The 21,496-nt window shown below is 56.9% G+C and overlaps 2 protein-coding genes across 8 annotated transcripts in view; both read left to right on the top strand.

The window, feature by feature from the left end:
• The window catches only part of CAPN5 (calpain 5), a 52,823-nt gene extending 43,378 nt beyond the window's left edge, over positions 1-9,445 (top strand). For 6 of the 7 annotated variants that reach the window (XM_026518155.4, XM_057316761.1, XM_057316760.1 and 3 more), the window contains 8 exons: positions 592-785; positions 1,435-1,512; positions 2,013-2,208; positions 2,841-2,963; positions 4,132-4,328; positions 5,215-5,330; positions 5,904-6,040; positions 6,926-9,445. In XM_026518155.4, coding sequence (XP_026373940.1) covers positions 592-785; positions 1,435-1,512; positions 2,013-2,208; positions 2,841-2,963; positions 4,132-4,328; positions 5,215-5,330; positions 5,904-6,040; positions 6,926-7,108 — 1,224 coding nt within the window. In that variant the 3' untranslated portion in view covers positions 7,109-9,445. Of the gene's footprint in view, positions 1-591; positions 786-1,434; positions 1,513-2,012; positions 2,209-2,840; positions 2,964-4,131; positions 4,329-5,214; positions 5,331-5,903 lie in introns of all 7 variants that reach the window. The other variant, XM_057316758.1, reaches the window with a different exon arrangement.
• Positions 9,446-11,120: 1,675 nt separating this feature from the next.
• The window catches only part of MYO7A (myosin VIIA), a 79,437-nt gene continuing 69,061 nt past the window's right edge, over positions 11,121-21,496 (top strand). Inside the window, exons 1-2 of the mRNA XM_044390902.3 lie at positions 11,121-11,607; positions 13,552-13,615. Coding sequence (XP_044246837.2) covers positions 13,598-13,615 — 18 coding nt within the window. The 5' untranslated portion in view covers positions 11,121-11,607; positions 13,552-13,597. The remainder of the gene's footprint in view (positions 11,608-13,551; positions 13,616-21,496) is intronic.

Below are 21,496 nucleotides of genomic sequence, written 5' to 3'. Positions count from 1 at the left end.
TTGACCAGCATCCCCCTTTTATGGGCATCTTGTACTGGGGCAGTGGGTGTCTGTGCCTCTGAGGGTCCCTGAGTCGGGGTTTGAGGCATCACAAGCTACAAGGTGACTGGAAGGGGGGAGTGACCCCCGGCGGCTGGCACAGGCCCGAGTGCTTCAAGAGGATGGCCTTATTTCATTGACTGCTCATAGTTCAGGTGGGGAAGCTGGGGCTCAGTGCAGACACCGGTGGTGTGTTGATAGACCGGCCCCCTGGAAAAATGAAAAGCCCTGATTTGTAGCATTTGCTGATTTCCCATGTTGATTTCAAGCTAATGTTTTAACAGTTGCACAGTTGAGCCAGTGCCAGTGAACTCCAATACACCCCTGGGCCAACCCCACTTTAGGTCCCTTCCTTGACCCCACAGTGCTGCCCAGTGAGGGCTTTGCAAACACTGAGCTCAGTCCCTAATCGCGGCCTCTGCTTTATGTGGGGCTGCCATGCCTTCCCTGTCCTCTAGCGGGCGGTGTAGGCACACTACCCACCCCCACCCCTTCCCTCCCGCGGGAGCCTGATGGGGCTCTGCCTCTCTGGGCAACTGTGTCCTCCCACAGGCAGTGACAGCAGCAGACATGGAGGCCCGCCTGGCGTGTGGCCTGGTGAAGGGCCATGCATATGCCATCACTGATGTGCGCAAGGTGCGCCTGGGCCATGGCCTGCTGGCCTTCTTCAAGTCGGAGAAGCTGGACATGATCCGCCTGCGTAACCCTTGGGGCGAGCGGGAATGGAACGGGCCCTGGAGTGACACGTGAGGCCCAGGGGTGGGAGTGTGGGCACAGGACAGACCCCGGGTGGGTGGGCCCTGGTATGAGAGCTTGGGCAAGGACAAATGTGGGCTTCCTGGAGGTGGTGGCTGGGCCTTGAAGGATTTGGGAGGAGGATGACATTAGGAGCTTACCTTGCAGCAGGTGTGTGTGTGTGGGGTGTGGATTCTGCAGGGCAAAGTCCTGGAGGTGGGGATAAGTTGATTCCTATAGGGGACAGAGAGCCCCGCTGGACGGTGAATGGGGAAGAAAGCAGGGAGGGAGGCCACCAGGGATGAGAATGGGGGTGACTGCTCTGTGTTCGGCTCATGGCCCTGGTGGAGCTAGGATAGGAGCAGCCCCCAGTGAGGGAGCCCCCTCCCCTGAGGGTCATTCCGCCCTTGCCCCCAGCCTGTGGCTTTGCTCTCAGACCTTGGACCCTGGCATGGAGACAGCCCATGGTTACCTGTGGGAGTGGCAGACAGGCTTTTTGGAGAGGGACTGGACCTGGCCCTGGGCGTCCCCAACTACACCCACACTGATGGAGGCCTGGTGCTGAGCTGGCCCTCATGCCTCCTCTCCCTGGCCAGGGTGGACCTGGTGGGGTCTCTCCTCTTACACTCCCCTCCTTCCCTCCTCATGTCCACATTCCAGCTCGGAGGAGTGGCAGAAAGTGAGCAAGAGTGAGCGGGAAAAGATGGGTGTGACCGTGCAGGATGACGGGGAGTTCTGGTGAGTGTGCTCCTGCCCCGGGTGGGCGTCTGGGGCCGGGGCTGGGGGGTGGGGCTCCTGTGGCTGGGAGCCCTGGAAGGGGAGGCCGGAGCCAGGGCTCTAGCAGACGCCCCACCGTCAGCTTGCTCTGTGGCCTTGGACCAGTCACGCCATCTCTGTGAAATGAGTGGGGCAGTAATGGGCCTGTTCATCCCCGTAGTCCCACTGCCAACCTCAGGGGACCTTGAGCCGCTCCAGCACGCAGCTCCTCTCTGCTGGAATTTGTACTCCATGCTTTCGTCGCTTTACTTAACTCCTGCACTACCTGTGAGAGAGGCGGCTGTTGTGAGCTTCATTCCCATCTTACACGTCGGGAAACTGAGGCCAGAAAGCTGGGAGGCGGCCAGGCGCCGCCGCGTCCGCCCTCGCTCCCGTGTGGGTGGTGGCTCAGAGCACACAGGATGCGTGGGCGGGTGGGCCAGCCAGGGGACCTGGCCGGCTCAGCCTCCTGTCTCGGCCAGGATGACCTTCGAGGACGTGTGCCGGTATTTCACCGACATCATCAAGTGCCGCTTGATCAATACATCTTACCTGAGCGTCCATAAGACGTGGGAGGAGGCCCGGCTGCGGGGCGCCTGGACGCGGCACGAGGACCCCCAGAAGAACCGCAGTGGGGGCTGCATCAATCACAAGGACACCTTCTTCCAGAACCCGCAAGTGAGTGTTCTCAGGGCCCCTGCCCCCGGTCCTTGTCACTGTCCTGCATGACTTTGTGGGCATGTCCCCCTGTGGGCCCCTGTGCACCTGTCTGTTTAGTGGGGGGTGGATGGGCATGTTTGGGGGGTCCTGGGTGATCTGCAGATGGTAAAGACGGGGAACTAAGGCTCTGAGGCTTCATGGGTGTGTCATCCAGAGTTACAGGGACGTTTAGAGGGAGGCTGGGCCAAGGACTCGAACCCCTTGTTTCTACACCCACAGTGCTGCTCTTTCCAGGGGAGCTTGGCCAGGCTGGCTCTCCCTCAGGGAGGATGTCTCCTCTGCAGCCTCCTTAGTCATGACCCTGGCAACTGTTCAGTTCTCATGTTTGGTGTGCCTTCGTTTGGCACCAATGGCATGCGGGCTCAGAGCTGAGCGTCCGTGATGTCACCCAGCCCCCCCCCCACACACACACAGAGTGGGCACCGTAGGCCTGGGTCATAGATGAGGGACCGAGGCCCAGAGAGGTGCCGTGACTCCCCTGGGCTCTCACCGTTGAGCAGGGGCCTGGCTCCGGCCCAGCTTCTAGGGGCCAGCGCACCCATCCCCAGTGGTCTTACCGCGGTGTCTCTGTGCCTTGGCGGTCCCCGCAGTACATCTTTGATGTCAAGAAGCCCGAGGATGAAGTGTTGATCTGCATCCAGCAGCGGCCGAAGCAGTCTACCCGCCGGGACGGCAAGGGTGAGAATCTGGCCATCGGCTTTGACATCTACAAGGTGAGGCCAGCTGGGACCCCTGCTCGGGGGGAGGAGAGCAAGGGGGCTGCATTTTAGGCCCCCCGGGCCTTGGGGGGAGCTCATGCCGCCATCTGGCTGCAGGGGCTGACGCCGTGGACCTGGCGTCGCATGAGCCATCTTTGGAACACCCACAGGGCCTGGCCTGCCTGGGATTGGCTGCCCTGGGAGCTCTCAGCCTGATTCCTTCCCGCCCTGGACCCACAGGCTATTTGGTGGGTGGGAAGGAGAGAATTGCCGGTGGTCAGGCCATGCTCTGGGAGGCCCCGGCTGCTCCCTCCCTCATGGCTCCGGGTCTCCCTGAGCTGGAGGCCCTGCTGGGCCCCGGGAGGAAGCATCCTGGGCAGAGCCAGGCAGGCTTACCCCTGGCCGCTCCTGCTGGCCTGGGGCCTGAGGCCCTCCGCATGTTGCGACACTGGGGATGTGACAGCACACAGCGGGACACTGCGGGCCGCCAGACACCCAGAACTTCATGAGATCACATGGGTGCACGAGGCACGCGGGCTGAGTTGAGCCCCTGTGTCAGACGAGCTCGGTCATGTCATGACCGTCCGTGCGTGTGCTCGTGTCGGTACATCCGTTGTGTGCTGGGGTGTCGTGACTTTGACCTCACGTGATGTGGCTGCAGCTTATCGCGGCGCTCGTTCCAGGAGTTGGCCAGCATGTCCTGGCAGCTGGTGACGTCATTTCACGGCCGCGGGCTGTGATGGGCGCAGACAGTGCTGCTCGGTCTGTTGTGAGTCAGAAACTCTACGGACGTTGTTACGGGGGGAGTCCTGTTGTCCTCCTCCTCTTACAGTTTTGCTCCATACAGTTCACTCCTGCACAGTGTACAGGGACTTTTAGTGTATTTGTAGAGTCGTGCGACCGTCGCCACCATTCTAGAGCATTTTCGTCACCCCGAAAAGAAACCTCACACCCTTCAGCTGCCACCGCGCGGTCCCGTCCGCCTGCCCCGCCTGCCTGCGTCGCCCCACCGGGCCTTGGGCAAGCGCCTATCGACCTCGTCTCTGCAGATTTGCCTTTCCTGGGCACTGCATGTGCGCGATTCTGTCGCTCTTTCCACGGCGGCGCGGGAGCCGTGCGTGGTGCAGACGGGCAGGGGGCACGGGGCGGGGGGCGTGCGGCCCAGCTCCCCCTCTCCCCGCAGGTGGAGGAGAACCGCCAGTACCGCATGCACAGCCTGCAGCACAGGGCCGCCAGCTCCATCTACATCAACTCGCGCAGCGTCTTCCTACGGACGGACCAGCCCGAGGGCCGCTTCGTCATCATCCCCACCACCTTCGAGCCGGGCCACACTGGCGAGTTCCTGCTTCGGGTCTTCACTGACGTGCCCTCTGACTGCCAGTGCGTGAGGGCTGGGCCAGGGCCGGGGGTGGGAGGGCCAAGTCCCCTACCGGGCTGACCCGGATCTGCAGCCTAGAGATGTTCATGTCTGCCCCAGGCGGGGAGCCCAGCCCTCCGGCCTCCCTGGGCTGCCTTCCCCACCCCTCCCCTGCTCCTCTGTCCCAGCCTCTCTTGGCTGCATAAGGGGACAGCGTCTCATATGTGCACAGCACTTCACAGTTTACAAAGCTTTCACTCCTCTCATTTGCTCTTCCTGAACCCCAAGTGGGGGGCCTGGCCCCTCCATTTTACAGATCAGGATTGGGGAATCGAGGGTGGGGGTGGTTTCCAAGGTCATGACACCAGTGGTCGGGTTGGGCTAAGCAGACTGCTGGAGCCATCCCATCCCTGCTGGGGTTCAGACCCTGTGAGCCCCACACTGCCCTCCCACCTTGGCAGGCAGCCCCGATTCAGGGCTCCTTGTGCCCACGGCAGACCTGGGAGGCAGCCTGTGTGGTGGCTCGGTGGACCCGAGTCCTGCCAGTGCACGTTCCACCTCTGTCCCGCTGGGGGGCAGGTCTCTTGTCCTAGTGAGCCCCGTGCTTTGTAGTCTGTAAAATGGGCGTGGGAATAGTCACCTATCACCCAGGGCTTTGGGAGGGTTACAAATAATACCGGTAACATCCCAGCAGAAGGGTTGGCCCACAGATTGCTTTTCTCTCGGGGAAGGTGGGGCATCTCTGAGGAGAGAGAGAGCAGCAGGAAGCCCGTGGCGGTTTGCCCGGGATAAGCAAAGGCTGGACTAAATACTGCTCCCCTCCCCTTCCCCCTTTTTGAACTCCCTCACCTTCCATCTTCCTGGCCCCCCTCCATCACCTGTCCCCTGTCCTCCTCTGGCCCGTCCCAGGGAGCTGCGCCTAGATGAGCCCCCCCGCTCCTGCTGGAGCTCCTTGTGCGGCTACCCCCAGCAGGTGACGCAGGTGCACGTCCTAGGGGCTGCTGGTCTCAAGGACTCCTCAACAGGTGAGCTCACCTGGGGAAAGCTCCGGGACCCACCTCACCAAGGAGGTGCCCCTGCCCTCTCCCCACTGCTCAGCAGTAGACACCCAGCTTCCAGAACTCTCCTGCTCTCACTCATTGAATGAGCAAACCTTTCCTAACATCCGCGCTGGGCCCAGCCTGGGAGTGAAACTGGGTGCCTAGGGGGGCACGGGCTCTGCTGCCCGCTCTTGGGCAGCTTCCGGTGTGGGGGACAGTCAGACACAGGGACAGACAGCTGGGAGGCACAGCTTAGGGAAGGCTTTCTGGAGGAGGTGGTCTTTGTCCAGGCTGAGGAAGCATTAAGATATGCTGGTGAGGTAGAATAGGGGAGAAAAGTGCTCCGGGCAGGGGAAGCAGCATGGAGGCCAGGGATCACCAGTGTGCCCCCTCCTGTCTCTGGAAGTTAGGAAGTGAGTCAGGCTCTGGTTTCCCTTCTCCTGAATATAGGAACTCTGGCTTCTGCTTTGGGGAGGGGAACTCACCTCCCAGACATCTGTCCCATTGGGTCCTGCCCCAGCCCCCACCATCACCCCATGACCCACTCAATTTCTCTAGGGGCCAACTCTTATGTGATCATTAAGTGTGAGGGAGACAAAGTCCGCTCGGCCGTGCAGAAAGGTAGCTCGACGCCCGAGTACGACGTGAAAGGCATCTTCTACCGCAAGAAGCCGGGCCAGCCCATCACAGTCCAGGTGAGCCTGCCCGTCCCGAGGGCCGCTCCTGGGCCCCCCGCCTTGACGCTTCCCCACTCACGGGGGCTGGGCCCAGGGTGGCAGAGCTTTTGTTGGGGACCCAGGAACACTACGTGCTGGTTCCCACTCTGTCCCCGACATGGTATGGCCTCACAAATTCTCTGGCCGGCCCTGCCCGGTGCCCCAGAGTTCCCCCTGTGGGGTGGGCAAGTTGGATTGGCTGGTGTGATTTTGAGACACAGCAGGGTCATGCCAGGGACAGTGGTCACCTCTGCCAGCTTTGCCCCAGGGGCTTGGGAGCTGTTCCTTAAATCCCTCTGGAGGTGGGTCTACCAGGAGAGCTTGCGCCGAGATGCGATGCCGCGTGGTAGGGGTAGTTGTTTCCCGAGAGCGAGGGACCAGAGAGCCAGGGTCCTGGCCATGGGCTTCCTTCCCTTCTCAGGCCAAGGTGGCCAGTGGATGATTCTGGGCTTATTAGCGGGAAGTCCTCCATCCCCCGGGTCCAGGCCAGCCCCTCCCCGGGTGAGAAACCATCTGTAAACAAACTCCCAGTTCCTCTGGGGAAGCCCCTATAAGATTTCCAAGTTTTCCTAATAGTGGGTCCCACTGGATCAAATCACGAACCCGTAGATGTTGGGGCTGAAAGGACCCATAGGGGCCACTGATCCAACCCTATATTGAAGATGGGGAAATCAAGGCAGCGGGTGTATCACTTGTCCAGCGTCACCTGAGGTCAGCAGCAGAGCTAATAACACACTTAACTGTGTCCGTGGAAGGGAGTTGGACAGATGGAAGGAAGCCTGAGGCTCTGGAAGGAGTACGGCCAGACCTGTACCCCTGCTCTTAAAGGCGCTCCCTGCACCGCGATCCTCTGTCTCCTCCCAGATCTGGAACCACCGCGTCCTGAAGGACGAATTCCTGGGCCAGGTGCGCCTGAAGGCTGACCCAGACGACCTCCAGGCCCTGCACACCCTCCGCCTCCAGGACCGCAGCAGCCGGCAGCCCAGCGACCTGCCCGGCACCGTCGCCGTGCGTGTCTTCAGCAGCACCTCCCTCACGGCCGTCTGACGCCTGCCCCCCTGCCTGGCCGCCGCGGTTTTACCATCTGCATGTCCCCAGCCTGGCCAGGGACTCGCCCGGGAGCCAGGACGCTGGGGGCCTCTTCCCAGCTTTTCCGCTGACTTGCTGTGTGACCTGGGGAGCCCTCTGCCCTTCTCAGGGCCTCAGTGTCCCAAGGCCCCCAAAGCAGTCCCTTCTCATGGAGGAACCTTCCTGCCTGAGATTGACAAGCCCTCTCCTTACCCCAGCCGTCGCCACTGCGAAGGGACTCTATCCGTTGAAAACATTTTCCCAGGGCCCTGCTGTCTGCCGACGGAGTGCCGAGATCTCACTTGTTTACACACAATCTGCCACGTCCCCTAACCCCGCTCTTGCCCCTTGTGTCCCAGGCCCGCCCCTATGAACCAGACCTTGCTTTCTCTGTCACCTACACCTGCTTTTCTAGCCACCTTGAAAGGACTCTTGGCTCTTGCTGGGTTCCTGCTTGGGCTGGAGTCAGGAAAATGGGCAGGTGACATTTGTTCGTTCTCTGATCCTATCCACTTGCCCATCCATTTATTTATTCAACAGAGATTTGCCAAATGAATAAACGATGTCCATGAGACCCCCAGGTGGCACCAGGCACCTCACTGCCACTCTGGGAGACCCGGCCCGTCCTGGGCCTCACCCCTGCTCTCAGGTCCTCTCCAAGGCCGATGCCCAGATGCCCAGAGGAGCTATGGCTGCCCCCTCACCCCAGGCTGATTTCACTCCCAGCCTCTGTGTGAAGGCCCCTAGTGGATGGTGGCGGCCATGGGGAGGAAGGGCGTCTTCCTGCCTCTACTGCCCTCATGCCGGGAGGCGTGTGCCCGGTTTGGTGGGCCAGGAGGGTGTGGGGAGGCGTGGGGACCTGAAGGCCCCCCTCTGCTGCAAGACCTGAGCTTTTCCCGGGACAAGGGACCCTGGGGCGGTGGTTTCCGGCCCACTGGACTCAGGTCATTTGTCGGGCTTGGCAGGAGACAGGTAAGTCCATCACCTGACCAGAGGCCCCTCTTCCAGCATTCCCCCCAGAATGCAGCCAAAGAGGCTATGGCCCTCCTCTTGCTGCCTCGATCAAAGTGTCCCTTTAGTCCCCAATGCTTTATATTCTCTATGTGTTACCAATTTTAACCAGGGGCTTTTAAACTGAGAGCCTGAACCCCCTTTTTTCAACTTCACCTCCAGTTCCTGTGGTCCGCTGATTTTATTTTGATTCTGCTGGGGGGAGGGATGAGGAGTCCTGCCTTCTCAGAGGAGGACCGCAGCAGGTGAAGAAGAGGGTGTTCGGGCGTTTCACCAGCTGGCCCCACCTGGGTTCCTGGTGAGTGTTGGTGCCACGACCTGCTTGGGTCTCTTCTGTGCCCTTTGCTGGCTGCAGACCAAGCGATGTAAATGAAAAGCCCAGTTGGTTTAAGAACAGGAACTCCTGTGGCCTTGCTGGGAATTCCGGGCACCTGAACGTTTGGCTCCCCAGCTGGCTGTTCGGCGCCGTGTCCTGGCTGGAGGTGCTGGGTGTGCCTGGCTCTGCCCCTGCGCCCTGGCGCCCGACCACGTGTGAGGACAAGAGGATTCCTTCTTGAAAAGCTGGGACTTCTCCTCCAGAACTTGGGTCTGGGGCTGGGACAGGACCACGTGACCAGGAGCAAGTCCCTGAACCCTCCTGTGCCTCGATTTCCCTTCTGTGAAGTGGGGCCAATGGTTCTTGTGTGTCGGTGCTCTCACAAGTGCTGAATAAGGGCAAAACCATACCTTTTCTGTGTCTCTGTAGCATGCCCACTACGCACATTTCATGTAATCACTCCTCAGTGTCTTTTCAAAGTGAAGACTCCCGAGTCGGGGTGGAGAGGTGAGGGCCAGACACACCAGCGTGGGGCCCCTGGGGCTGACACCTGAGTCTTCGCTCAGCCATGCCCACCTGGGCTAGCGGGCAAACGAGGACCGATGGGCAGGCCTGTGTGGGCTTCAGTCTGGGGATTGGGCACTGCCGCCCCCCTCAGGCCCTCCCAGAAAAAAACAGTTTCGGCAGCCCTGCCCTTGCTTGCTGCCCCTCTGAGTGGGCCAGGCTGGCTCCTAGCTGTGCAAAGGGCCCTGGTCCCTGGGCAGGTGAGGATGGAGTTCTGGCGGCCGGGACTGGAGGGTGGGTGGGGAGAGCAAATGCTCCATTCCCCTGATGTGCCCTTCAGCCCGTGGGGTCCTCAGGGTCCCCACCTGCTGCTGGGCAGGGCTTCTGGTCATATCACCTGGATGTGGGCTTCACTTCCCCAGGGCCGACCATGGGGTCGGGAGCGGAGACCTGTTCTGTTCTCAATAAACATTACCACAATCTCAGAGAGACTCTTGCATCTGTCTGTCCCTCTGGGGTAAGAGACAGTGGAGGGGATATTCCAGCTGAGGCGGGACCCTGCTGCCAGCTGGTGCATCTGTGGGCGGAGGTCACGGGGATCATCCCATCATTCCTTCTGCTGGCCTTGTCCCAAGCCCCATCCCAGGCATTGGGGCTGCAGGGAACCAGCCAGTCCCATCTGTGGGGCAGTCCACACACTAGCTGGGGGGCAGGAGGCCAATGGAGACACTGCGATTCTAACAAGCACTGTGCAGGGAGTGACTGGAAGGGCAGTGTGGGTTCTGCGGGGTTCCAGCCTACCTGGGAGGGAAGGTCGATGCCCTGGTGCAAGGGGACAGTGGAGGGAGGGAGGCAGCCACAGGAAGAGGAGCTGGGTTTGTGGGGCGCAGGTGGATGGGGGGAGGCCAGAGTGGAGGCTGTTGGGAGGAAGCTGCTGGCAGCTCCAGCCAGGAAGCTGGGGGGTAGGGACTGGGGAGAACTCGTGGACAGATTTTGGAGGTAGAGTGGACAGAACACAGTGATGACTGGGTCGGGGTGGGGAGTGAGGGAAAATGAATGGAGGCCAGTTGGTAGGTTTTCTCTACAGGATCGTGAGCAAAGGACATTATGGACGCTGAGCCCCGCTGGCACAGAACATGACCGTGGGTCTCTCCGCCGTGCCGTCTGCGCAGGCCGCCACCAGCCTGGGAGGCTCAGCAAGGGACGTGATTGGAGGAGGGGTAGGTAGCAAGTGGCAGTGGCAGGAGCTAGCCCAGAAGTGGGGACGGTGCCCCGGCACAGCCCCTGCCCGGGCCGCCTGGCTGAGGCCGCTCTGGCAGCCGGGGGCCTGCAGGGGTTGGGAGCGTTGAGTCAGAGTCTGAGTCCCGGCACTGTCGCTTCTCACCTGAGGCTGGACGCTCAGCCTTGCTCCCGTGGGGGCTCCAGAGGGCAGCTGCGCCCCGTGCCCAGCAGGTGGCATCCTTGAGCCTCCCACCCTATTCCTTGGGGGGTAGCCTCTTCCCTGCAGACGCACCCCACTTACAGAGGCGGGAGCTCCAAGAGTGCTTCCCTCTGCCCAGGCCAAAGGGGCCCCTAGAGACGCCTGCCCTGATGGGGCAGCTGCCAGGGAGGCAGGAGGCAGAGGGTGGTGACAAGGACATGCCAGGCCTCAGCGAGGAGTCCTCCATGTTATGTCTTTGCCATGCTAGTAACACTGTGGAACCCTCCTGTGTGTGCCCCGCCCCCCACTTCTACATCACAGTAGTTGGCCGCAGTTCATCCGTGTCCCTGGGACAGGCAGGCTTGCTCCAAGTCCGTTGGTTTGAGAGACAGTTTCCTGGATGATTGTGGGCAACACCTCCCCCTCCCCCAGAACAGGCTGTGGGGACAGTGTTGAAGTGAAGAGCTTCAGGGGGCACATCTGAGGGGAGCCCTTGGGCGTGGGTCTGTGGAAGGGTGGTGTGTGTACAGGGACTGGGGAGAAAGGGCTGGAACATGGGGCCTGCAGCCTCCTGCCCGCCCCGTCCCGCTCTGCCAGGTCCTTCCAAGAGTGTCAAGCAGGCATTTAGAGAGAAAACAGGCGTGGTGGAGGGCGGGCAGGTGCCGGGACTCAGCAAATCAGGGACGGGGTCGGGATGGGCAGTGCCCCGCCCACGTGCAGGGAGCAGGTGGCCCTACTGCGTATAATAGCCGGCAGCTGGGGCCGGCACGGGGAGTTTTTGCTTGAGTCCCACGCTGCTCAGCAGCGCAGCCGAGGGACCCCAGGGCCCCTGCCTCCCCACTGGGCAGCCGGCTCCGCACCGGGCCGGGCGGCACAGCCTGCCTCCTGCGCTGAGGTCACGACACCCAGATCTTGGAGGCCCCTCTGGCTCCGCCTCCTGAGGGAAGGCTCTGGAGTGGGGCGCGGGGAGGGCAGCAGTGCCGCTGGACAGCCGCCCTGGTCGGGAAAGAGAGGGAGAGGCTGAGACGGAGACAGGCAGTCGCACAGGGAGGAACGGACAGATCCAGAGAGATCCCCAGAGTGACGGGCCTCGGAGCAAGACAGAGGAAGAGTGGACGTGGGTCTGCAGACTGTCCCAGACCCGGGACCCCGGCTCTTGAGCCCTTCGTGCGGGTGGCAGCTGCAGCCAGCCTGGTGCGTTGCTGAGAGTGGGGAGCTGGGACCCCGGTAAGCGTGGGCTGCCCCCTATCCTGGGCACTGGGAGAAGCGTTTGCTGGACGTTGGGGGGATCACGGACTTGGGCCTCCCTGGAGCCCCTGCCCCCACAGCCATTTGCTCCTGGTCTGGGTGTCCTGCCACATTTGCGGGAGCAGCCACAATAGCCACGAAACGAAACGGTCCTGAAACTGGACAGATGGAGGCTTGTAGCCTGGAGAAGGGCAGAGTCGGGGGCATGGTGTCCATTGAATGGTCTCTGACCGGGCCTGGGGCAGGGGGGCAAACGTGCTAGGGTGGCGATGAGAGAGAGAGAGAGAGAGTCTTTTTTGGCCTCTGACACTCCTCCTTAATCTCTTTCTTTATCTCTCTTTCTCTCTCTTTGGATAAGTAACTTCTTTCCTCTGTGCCTCAAATTTCCCATCTGTGAAATGGGAACAGGAAGCCCCCCTCCCCCCAGGGTTGTTGTGGAGACAAGGTAAAGTCCACCATGGACGCAGAAGTGTAAATAGAGTTTTGCCTATTGTCAATTTGAAAAGCACTTAACTTAAACGTGGGCTAGTTCTTATTTTCAGGAAGAAGTTTATCTTGTGGCTTTTCCCTTCCGTGTGACTGTTAAAGTCCATGCCCCTTCCACCCTCCAGAGTCCTGAAAGGCCTGGCTCTGCCCCGGCTCTTGAGGCTCACCCTGGTGCAGGAGGCTGGCACAGCCGCTGGGCACCCTGTTTGGACATGGCTCCCCAGGGCAGCCGCCTGCCAGCCCTGTTGAATCGCCTTCCCCGCCAGCCAGGCTGGGTGCCGGAGCTCCAGGGCAGGGGTCAGGGCTCAGGTGTCAGGCAGTGTCCTGGACAGAGGATCAAATGCCCCAGTGCCTCTGAACGGGCCTTGTGAAAAATTGATGCTCACCCTGGGGGGCAAGTTGGGGGGGGGCAGAGGGGCCTCACACCAGGACCTGTGGACTGGGGCTGCCTGGATCACCACACTTGGTCCCAGGGTTCCTTCCTAAGCAATCTCTGGGCCTGGCCCTATACTGTGTGAGGTAGTGACTGAGCCCACCCCCTGCCCTGGATTAACTCCCCAACTTTGGGGTGACAGAGGTGGGGACAGACCCTGACCTGACAACATAATGCATATAATCAGGGCTGGATAGACAGAAACATCAGAGCTTTTGGCACCTTAGGGGTGGTCAGGCAGGGAAGGCTTCCTGGAGGAGGTGCTGTCTGAACTGAGCCATGAAGTATAGGTGGGAATTTACTAGTCAGAATTCCAGGTGGAGGAGGTCAATGTATGCAGAGGCCAGGAGCTACGAAAAGGGTTGGCATTCTTCAGGAGTAGTGAGTGCTAAGGATAGCCCAAGTGTCAGGGAGGGGGTGGGGAAGAGGCGGTGAGAGGGAAGACTAAGACATCAGCAGGAGGCACATGGTACTGGGCCTTAGAAGCCAGCCTGGTGGGCTTAGAGCCCCCATCCTGAATGCAGTGGGTGCTCTGTGGAAGGGTTTTAGTTAGGGCATGCCATGAGCAGGTCGTGCTCAGCCTGCGACCCTCCCCTTGGGCCTGGCTGCTCCCATCACCCTGGGGCAGCCCTGAACTCGGAGGCCGGAAATCAAGTCCTAGTCCTGAATTTGCCCTGCCCTGCTGTGTAACTTCGGCAAGTCCCTTTGCCCGTATGTTCAGGGGAGGGGGCTGGACTTGCTATTTCCTAGGAGCCCTTTAGAAATCTCTGAATGACCGTAACCAAGAGAAGAGCTCAGCTGCTCTGGGCAGTAGAGCCAGTGACCGTGGCTGAGGCTCAGGTCACGCAGGCTGGGCTGTGGCCAGAAGGAGAGCAGCCAGGGAGGGAGGATTCCCCAGGGGGAGGCACGGCTGAGGCTTTGGGAAGAGCCCAGGTGACCCCAGCCAGGCTCTTGGCTGCCAGGGCCGGCCTGCTCAGAGGCTTCGCATGGTCTCTCCCCCACAGATCTGTATCTGGCCAGGCGGGAAGCACGAGCGTCTGACGACGGACGATGGTGATTCTTCAGCAGGTGAGTGCTCCCCGTGCCCCACTGGCCTTCCTCTGGCTATGCCAGGAGGAACCCTGTTGGGAGGCTCATCCCGTCCCATCCCACATTCTCTCATCCATATGGTTAAACCATAGGACACCCTCCCCAGTGCTTTCTTTTAGAAGCCTCCTGTCTATGCTTCAAAAGCCAGCGGTGAAACTTTCCCGCCTCTCGCAGGCCCAGTCTGGAGCTGCTCCCTCTGATGTGTCTGCTGAGCCCTTCCCTTCTCACTGTACTCACCCCACTGGGTAGAAATTATTTATTTATGTGCATCTCTGAATCCCCAGGCATTCCAGAAAATAGAATAGCAGGTGCAAAGGCCCAAATGTGGGAAAGCCTTTGGGCACCGGGAATAGGAAGTCGGTCAGTCTAGTGAAGCCAGACAAGGAAGGGCTTGAGCCTCACAAGGGGCAGTGAGTGGGGGATGACCTGCTTAGAGCGTGAGCCCCCTGGGGTAATATGGGGAAGAAGCAGGGGTGCTGGCCCTGGCCGAGTCCTCTAGCCCGCCTTCCTTCCCGGGGCCACAGTGGCCCCTGACCCTCAGCCCTTCCCCGTGATCAGCCTGAGGCTCTAATGAGCTCCTGGTCTCCAGAGCCAGGAATGTGGGCCCCGAGCCAGGTCTGCTTGGCACCAAGCCCCAGGGCTGGTGGGAGTGTGTGCCGTGGGGGCTTGGCCGGCAGCTTCACATCCTCCAGGCCCGTCAGAGGCCAGTGGGCAGCCTTGTTCTGCAGCTGCGTGTGTGTGTGTGTGTGTGTGTGTGTGTGTGTGTGTGTGTGTGTGTGTGTGAGAGAGAGAGAGAGAGAGAGAGAGAGAGAGAGAGAGAGAGGAGGCAGGCTTCAGGCAGGGTGGGATCGGAATGGACAGTCTTCCATCCCAGGGCTGGAGGAGACCCCCTTTGGAGCCCCTCGGCCTGACAGCCTGTTCAAAGCCCCAGCAGAGACAGCCAGAGCCAACAGAAGGAAAGTCGCTGTCACTGAACGTTTGCTGGTGCCAAGGCCTCAGCTGCAGGCAGGGCTCGGTGAGTGGGGGACTTCGTAGCCCTCGGAGGGGCAGCCTGGGCCACCCAGAGCCCCCATGGGGGTTTTCCCTCAGGAAGCCTGTGAGGCGGGCCTTTGGCTGACTGTGCCTTCCCCCTCACGGGCCCTCTCCGCACGCTGGTCCACCTCACCCTGTGAGCGGGCTGTGCTGGGAGAGGGTGTCCACGGGGAAGCCCAGGCTCTGCCCACCCCTCACACAGACAGTACAGTTCTGTCGCTGCTCTGCCCCTGAGAAAGGGGCAGCTCTGGGGCGCCAGCCAGCTACGCAGCTCCACAGGCCACACACCAGGGCTCCGGCGTGGGCTTCGTTTTTGGTGAGTGGGCAGATTTGGCCATGTCTTTCAGCCTTCCTGAGCCCGTTTCCTGCCTATAAAATGAGGGGGGAAAGCCCTCTTTCCTGGGATGGTGGTTGTGAAGATAAGATGCCGCGAGGGTTCCCTCAAGGTGCTGCTGCTTTCACCTCCCTTCCTCCTGCCTCTCCTTCCTGCCCTGAAAGACCCCGGTTCTCTCACACACCCTGCCCTGAGCACTTCGCTCCCCATTTTCCTGGCCGCTTTCTCCTCAGGCCTTGAGGTGGCCACTGTTCCCTGGGGAGCCTTCCCTGCTCCGCGCACGGTGGAGTCGGATCACGCTCCATCTTCTCCCCCTGCGTACCTGAGAGCCCCAGGTGAGCCTGGGAGTGGGGGACAGCCCTCGTCCTGCTCCCCACTGTCTCCTCAGCCCCGGCACCAGCCCACTCAGATGAGGCTCGATGCTAAAGAAGGGATTCTTACACCCTCACTTGGTCTAAGGAGCGAGGCAGACAGTGGTGGCCACCTCAGCGGAATGCTTGGGACAGCAAAGCCATAAGGCGTCTACAACAGTGCGTCCGATGGAGGACACAGCTCGGTAATGGTTAGCTGCCGCGACGCCTCCTCCCGACAAGACCATGTTGGTAGTGTTCCTGTGAATGAGAATTGCCTGTTCTTTTCTCTCTCACTTTATTTGATGTGAAAATCTCAGGAGACCTCAAAGGACGTGATGGATCTTTCCCCGTGTGGGAAAGATCAGTGATGGAGATTCGCTCCTCCCGCCCTCCATCATCCCAGCCTTTCTGAGCCCCCCCAGGGCCCCAGGTACAGGGAACACCTTCATAAACATGGGCGAAGAATCCAGACCTCTTCCCTCATGAAAACGTGCATTTGTTGAAGGTTCTAATTCTTCAAAAGTAACATCCACGTTGGCCCTACTATGTGCCAGGCACTCTCTAGACATGATCTCCTTTTATTGCCAGAAGGCTATGAGGGGAAGGATCGTCATGGCCATGTCACAGGTGAAGAAGCTGAAGCCCAGATAGGGTCATTTAGACGTAAGCTAGGGCAGGTCCAGACAGGGAAGGCAGCCATGGTGGTGAGGGGGGCAGCAGGCAGGGAGAGGCCTCAGACCCTGAGGGGAGCTGCTGGGTGGCACGGGGAGCAGGCACAGCGCTCGGGGAAGGAGAGATCAGACCGTCCCGGTGGGAGGCATTTGCAGAACACAGGCTCTTTCCTAGGGACCCTGGGGAGGTCTGGGCAGACCCGTCAGGTTGATGGCTTCAGGCCTTGGGGGGGGGTGGTGCCCGGAGACTCCTAGCGTGCCAGAAGCTGCCTCCCCTCCAGCCACATTCTCACTCACCCACCCAGCAGAATGGCACTGAGCCCCTTCTCTGTACTGGGCACAGAGGATGCAGAGCTAAATTGCTCCCTGTCCTGGAGTAGTTACCGGACTAAGGTGGGAGGTGGCTTGAAACATGGCAAGGGCGCCTTTCAGTGCAACGGTCATAGCAGGAGTCCTGGGCTGGAGTGAGGTGGCACAGAGTCTGGGGGCTGGGGGAGCTTCTGCCCTGCCTGTGGTAGGGGGTTGGGGGGGTGCCGGGGAGGGCGGGAGGCTGTTGCAGGAGCTCCTCGCGTACAGATGGGGGACTGAGGTCTCCGGAGGAGGGACTGGCCCAGGTTACAAGGTCAGCTGGTGCTTGCAAGAACCCACAGATCTTGGGCGCACATGACCCTCTTAAGGACCTCAGGGAGGGCTGCCGTGCTTCAGTATGATATGATTTCTGGCTCCGTGGTGGACCCAGGGTAGGGACTGAACGTACTTTGCCCGGATTCGGGAGCACCAGGGAGGTTTGAAGATAAATTTGTGGGCTGTTGATAACAGTTGAATTGACCCTTTTATTAAAATGTCCTTCTTTGTCTCTTATAACAACGTTATAATGATGTCAAGTCTACTTTGGCTGATTTTCTAGCCACTCCAGCTCTTTTTTGGTTACTATTTGCATTATTTTCATGGAATATATATTTTTCTATCTTTTCACTTTCCATCTATTTGTGTCTTTGGATCTGAAGTGAGTCTCCTGCAGTTGGCATATAGCTGGATTCTGGTTTGTTTGTTTTTGCAACCTATTCAGCCAAACTGTACCTTTTAATTCATTTCCATACAAAGCTTAACTCCTTTCCATATCAAGGCTTCTGCCATTTTGCTGTGTTTTCTTATATGTCCTTCTACTCCCCCCGCCGAATTCCTGTTACTGCCTTCTTTTGTGTTTGATTGATTTTTTCCTCCAGTGTGCTTTTGATTCTTTTATCATTTCCATGTATATTCTAGTGGTTACCCTGGGTTTACAGTTAATATCTTACATTTATACAAATCTAGTGGAAGTTGATACCAACTTAGCTTCAATGGTACATAAAAAATGCTGCTTTCAGCTCTGTCCCTCTCCCTTTTATATTGTGATTGTCAGAAATTACATCTTTATACATAGTGTGCCCATCAACATAGATTTATAATTATTGTTTTATGCATTTGCCTCTTATTTTTATTTTATTTTAAGATTTTATTTATTTGAGAGAGAGAGAAGATGAGTGGGGGGAAGGAACAGAGGGAAAGGGAGAAGCAGACTCCCCACTGAGCAGGGAGCCTGACGTGGGGCTCGATCCCAGGACCCCAGGATCACAACCTAAGCCCAAGGCAGCCACTTAATCAACTGAGCCACCCAGGACATTTAGGTTCTTAATTCATTTTGAGTTTATTTTTGTGTGTGGTGTAACAAAGTGGTCCAGTTTCATTCATTTGCATGCAGCTGTCTAGTTTTCCCAGCACCAGTTGTTCAAGACCATCTTTTTCCCATTGTATATTCTTTCTGCCTTTGTCAAAGATCAATTGACCATATGATTATGGGTTTATTTCTGGACTTTCTATTCTGTTTCATTGACCTATGTGTCTATTTTTGTGCTAGTACCATACTGTTTTGGTCACTACAGCTTTGTAATATAATTTGAAGTCTGGAATTGTGATGCCACCAGTTTTGTTTTTCTTTTTCAAAATTGCTTTGGCTATTGGGGTCTTTTGTGGTTCCATACAAATTTTAGGATTGTGTATTCTAGCTCTCTGAGAAATGCTGTCGGTATTTTGATAGGAATTGCATTAAATGTGTAGATTGCTTGGGGTAGTAGAGATATTTTAACGCATTTGTTCTTTCAATCCATGAACATGGAATGTCTTTCCATTTCTTTGCATTGTCTTTAATTTCTTTCATCTGTGTTTTATAGTTTTCAGAGTATAGGTCTTTCACCTCCTTGGTTAAGTGCATTCTTAGGTTTTTTATTATTTTGGGTGCAATTGTAAGTGAGATTGTTTTCTTAATTCCTCTTTCTGCTGCTTTATTATTGGTATATAGAAATGCAATGGATTTCTGTATGTTGATTTTGTATCCTGTGACCTTACTGAATTCATTTATCAGTTCTAGTAGTTTTTCGGTGGCATCTTTCAGGTTTTCTATATATATTATCATGTCACCTGCAAATTGTGATAATTTTACTTCCTCCTTACCAATTTGGATGTCTTTTATTTTGTTGTTTTTGTTATCTGATTGTTATGGCTAAGACTCAATGTGGATCTTTTTGAGTTCATCCTACTTGGAATTTACTGAGCTATTTGGACATGAAGATTTGTGTCTTTCCTCAAGTTTGGAACATTTTTGACCGTTATTTCTTCAAATAGCCTTTCTGCCTCTTTCTCTTCTCCTCTCCTTTGGGATTCCCATTATGCATATGTTGGTCCACCTGATGTCCCATACCTTTCTTAGGTTCTGCTCACTTTTCCTAATTCTTTTTTTTCTCCTTCATATTCTTCAGACTCCATAATCTCAATTAACCTATCTCCAAGTTTGCGGATTCTTCCTTCTGCCTGTTCAAATTTGCTGTTGAATGCCTCTAGTGAATTTTTCATATTTGTTATTTTCCAACTAATAATGTGTAATAATTTCTATCCCTTTATTTATACTCTCTATTTGGTGAGATGTTCTGGTTTCATTCCATTCTTTGACTATATTTAAGGTAGTTGAAAAAATCTTTGTCTATAAAGTCCAATGTCTGACCTTCCTCAGGGAAAATTTCTATTAATTTCCTTTTACCTATGAATGGGCCATACTTATTTCTTTGCCTCATTACTTTTTGTTGGAAACTGGACTTTTTCTTTTTTCTTTTTGGAAACTGGACATTTTAAATATAATGTGATAACTCTGGAAGTCCAATTCTCCTCTCTCTCTCTCTCTCTCTTTCTCTCTCTGGTTTGTTGTTGCTGCTTCTTGTGAACTGTAGTTTTGTTTAGTGACATTTCTAAACTATCTTTATGAAGACTGTCTTCTTTGCTGTGTGTGGTCACTGAAATTTTGAAAACCCCTATAACCAAAACCAAAACAAAAAACCTCTTGGTCCTGCAGTTGGGCTGTGTGTGTGTGTGTGTGTGTGTGTGTGTGTGTGTGTGTGTGTTGGGGCATGCCTTCAATCCTCAGGCCATTTACAAGCCTGCCTTAGCCTTCACTTTTTCTGAACATTCTTCCAATCCTGGGCATATATGAGGTTTTCTAGATTCTCTAGCATATGCAGGAGCTTTTCAAAACCCATATTCCCCTGGCTTTCCTCCAGGCTTTTTGAAGTGTCTATTGTTTTTTTCCAACTGATTATTTTCCCCCCCAGGTGGCAGTGGGTAGTTCATGTATCTTTGAATGTTTTTGCCCAGAGCCCTCCCTAGCTGCTCCTCCACCCCAGGGGAGTTCCAAGTTAGGGAAATAAAGGCAAGGCCCTTGCAGTATTCCTTTAGGGAGCTCCCAGACAGGTTAAAACAACCATAATTCTTTGATAACAGGTCTGTTCTGCTTCTGGCCCCAAGAACCCACACCAGGGATGTGAGCCTGCATCTTCAAGATTGCCACAAGATGGGGTGGGGAGGGGTAGATTAAAACACCACGAAGCTCTCCTGCTGGGGTTCAGTCACCTTTCTCTTTATTCAATAGTCTGTTGGTTACAATAACATTTGATTATTTTCTAGAGTTCTGGTAGTAAAGTTGATTCTGACAGTTCTTGCCATATTTTTAGTGTTTCTATAAAGGAATGAATTCTTGAGTTTCCTTCTTTGCTATCTTCCTTGACATCCCTTGCTCATGACAGTTGGCACAGTGACTAAGTGAAAGCTTTTTGTCCCAACTTGATATGTGTCCTTGGGTAAGTCTCTTCACCTCCTCTGAACCTCAGTCTCCCCCCTGGCCAGAGTTGGAGTGGATGGTGGTGTGATGGGGTGAGGGCAGCACCATGAGTTTGTGTGAGGCACCAAAGAAGTACAGAAAAGAAGGCAGTGTTGGGGGGGGGGGTTGTGGAGAACAGGTGGCATGCAGCTCTGTGGAGCCCTGCTGGCTGGGTGGGGGCAGGGAAGAGGATAGTGGGGTGAAGCAGTCCTGGCAGAGGGCTCCCAGAAGCAACGGTGAGGAGAGGGAGACCCTGTCCTGTGTGTTCGAGGCAGCGGCAGATGAGGCTGGAGCAGCAGTGAGCCCTGGGTCTGGGCGAGGATCTGGGAGAGGTCACAGGGGCATGAGACTTGCCTCCCAGACCTGGGGTGCTCGCTGCCTACAGGGAAGGGGCCTCTTCCCACGCTTCAGCCCAGGGTGGCCTGGGTGCATGGGGTTGGGCAGTGGGTCTGGGTCAGTATTTGCCCAGTCTCCCTGAGGGGGGCTCTCTCCATCCACCAGACCTGTTTTACCATCTCTCCCTTCTTACCTCTGCTTCTCTGTGCTCTGCTGTTTCTTCTTCGGGAGTGCCCTTCCCTCTCGTGTCTGCTGAAAAGAGGAACACCGTTAGGTGCTGCCCCTAACGTGACTTGCTCAGTGAATCATAACAACACTCACACAGCCATGTGTTCTAACAGGCATGAATCTGAGTGAGTTACACACGTAAACCATTTTAATCCTCACAGGCAACGCACGAGGTAGTGTTATCCTGTCACCCCACAGTTGCGGAAACAGAGGCCCGTACAGGATGAGGAACTTGCCCAAGGCTCCACAGCTTGAGCAGCCTAGCGGGACTGAACCCAAGCTGTCTGTGTCCCGAGTCCAACCGCGCAGTGGCCACGCTGTCCTGCCTCTCCAGGACTAACCCCTCCCTCATCTGGTGGTACTAGCCTTACCTGGGTCTGGGTCTGTGCATCCCCAGGCTGGGAGCTCTGAGGATGGTGTCCCCTGAACTTGAGTCTGAGCCTGTGAAGGTTGGGCACAGGTTGGTTAAATGGACAAATGGAAGGATGCCTGGAAGCCCACCTCCGGCACCTTCCTGTGTCTGAAGGTCCTGTTCCCATAGACACCCACGGGTGAGTGGATGGGCAGGGATACGTGTGCTTATTCCGTGCTCAGCCAACGGAAGGACCCCTCCCAAGAGCAGGGTACCTGAAAGGGCACAGGAAGAAGGTGGGAATAGCTGTGCTCAGTCGGCTTTATGCCGGGTGGCGGAGTGCTGGTCCCTGAGGCTGGGATGGGGGTTGG

The sequence above is a fragment of the Ursus arctos genome, unplaced genomic scaffold (assembly GCF_023065955.2).
Source record: "Ursus arctos isolate Adak ecotype North America unplaced genomic scaffold, UrsArc2.0 scaffold_22, whole genome shotgun sequence".
Classification (NCBI taxonomy): domain Eukaryota; kingdom Metazoa; phylum Chordata; class Mammalia; order Carnivora; family Ursidae; genus Ursus; species Ursus arctos.
The sequence above is the reverse complement of the archived record's forward strand: the minus strand, read 5'-3'. Positions and strand labels throughout refer to the sequence as shown.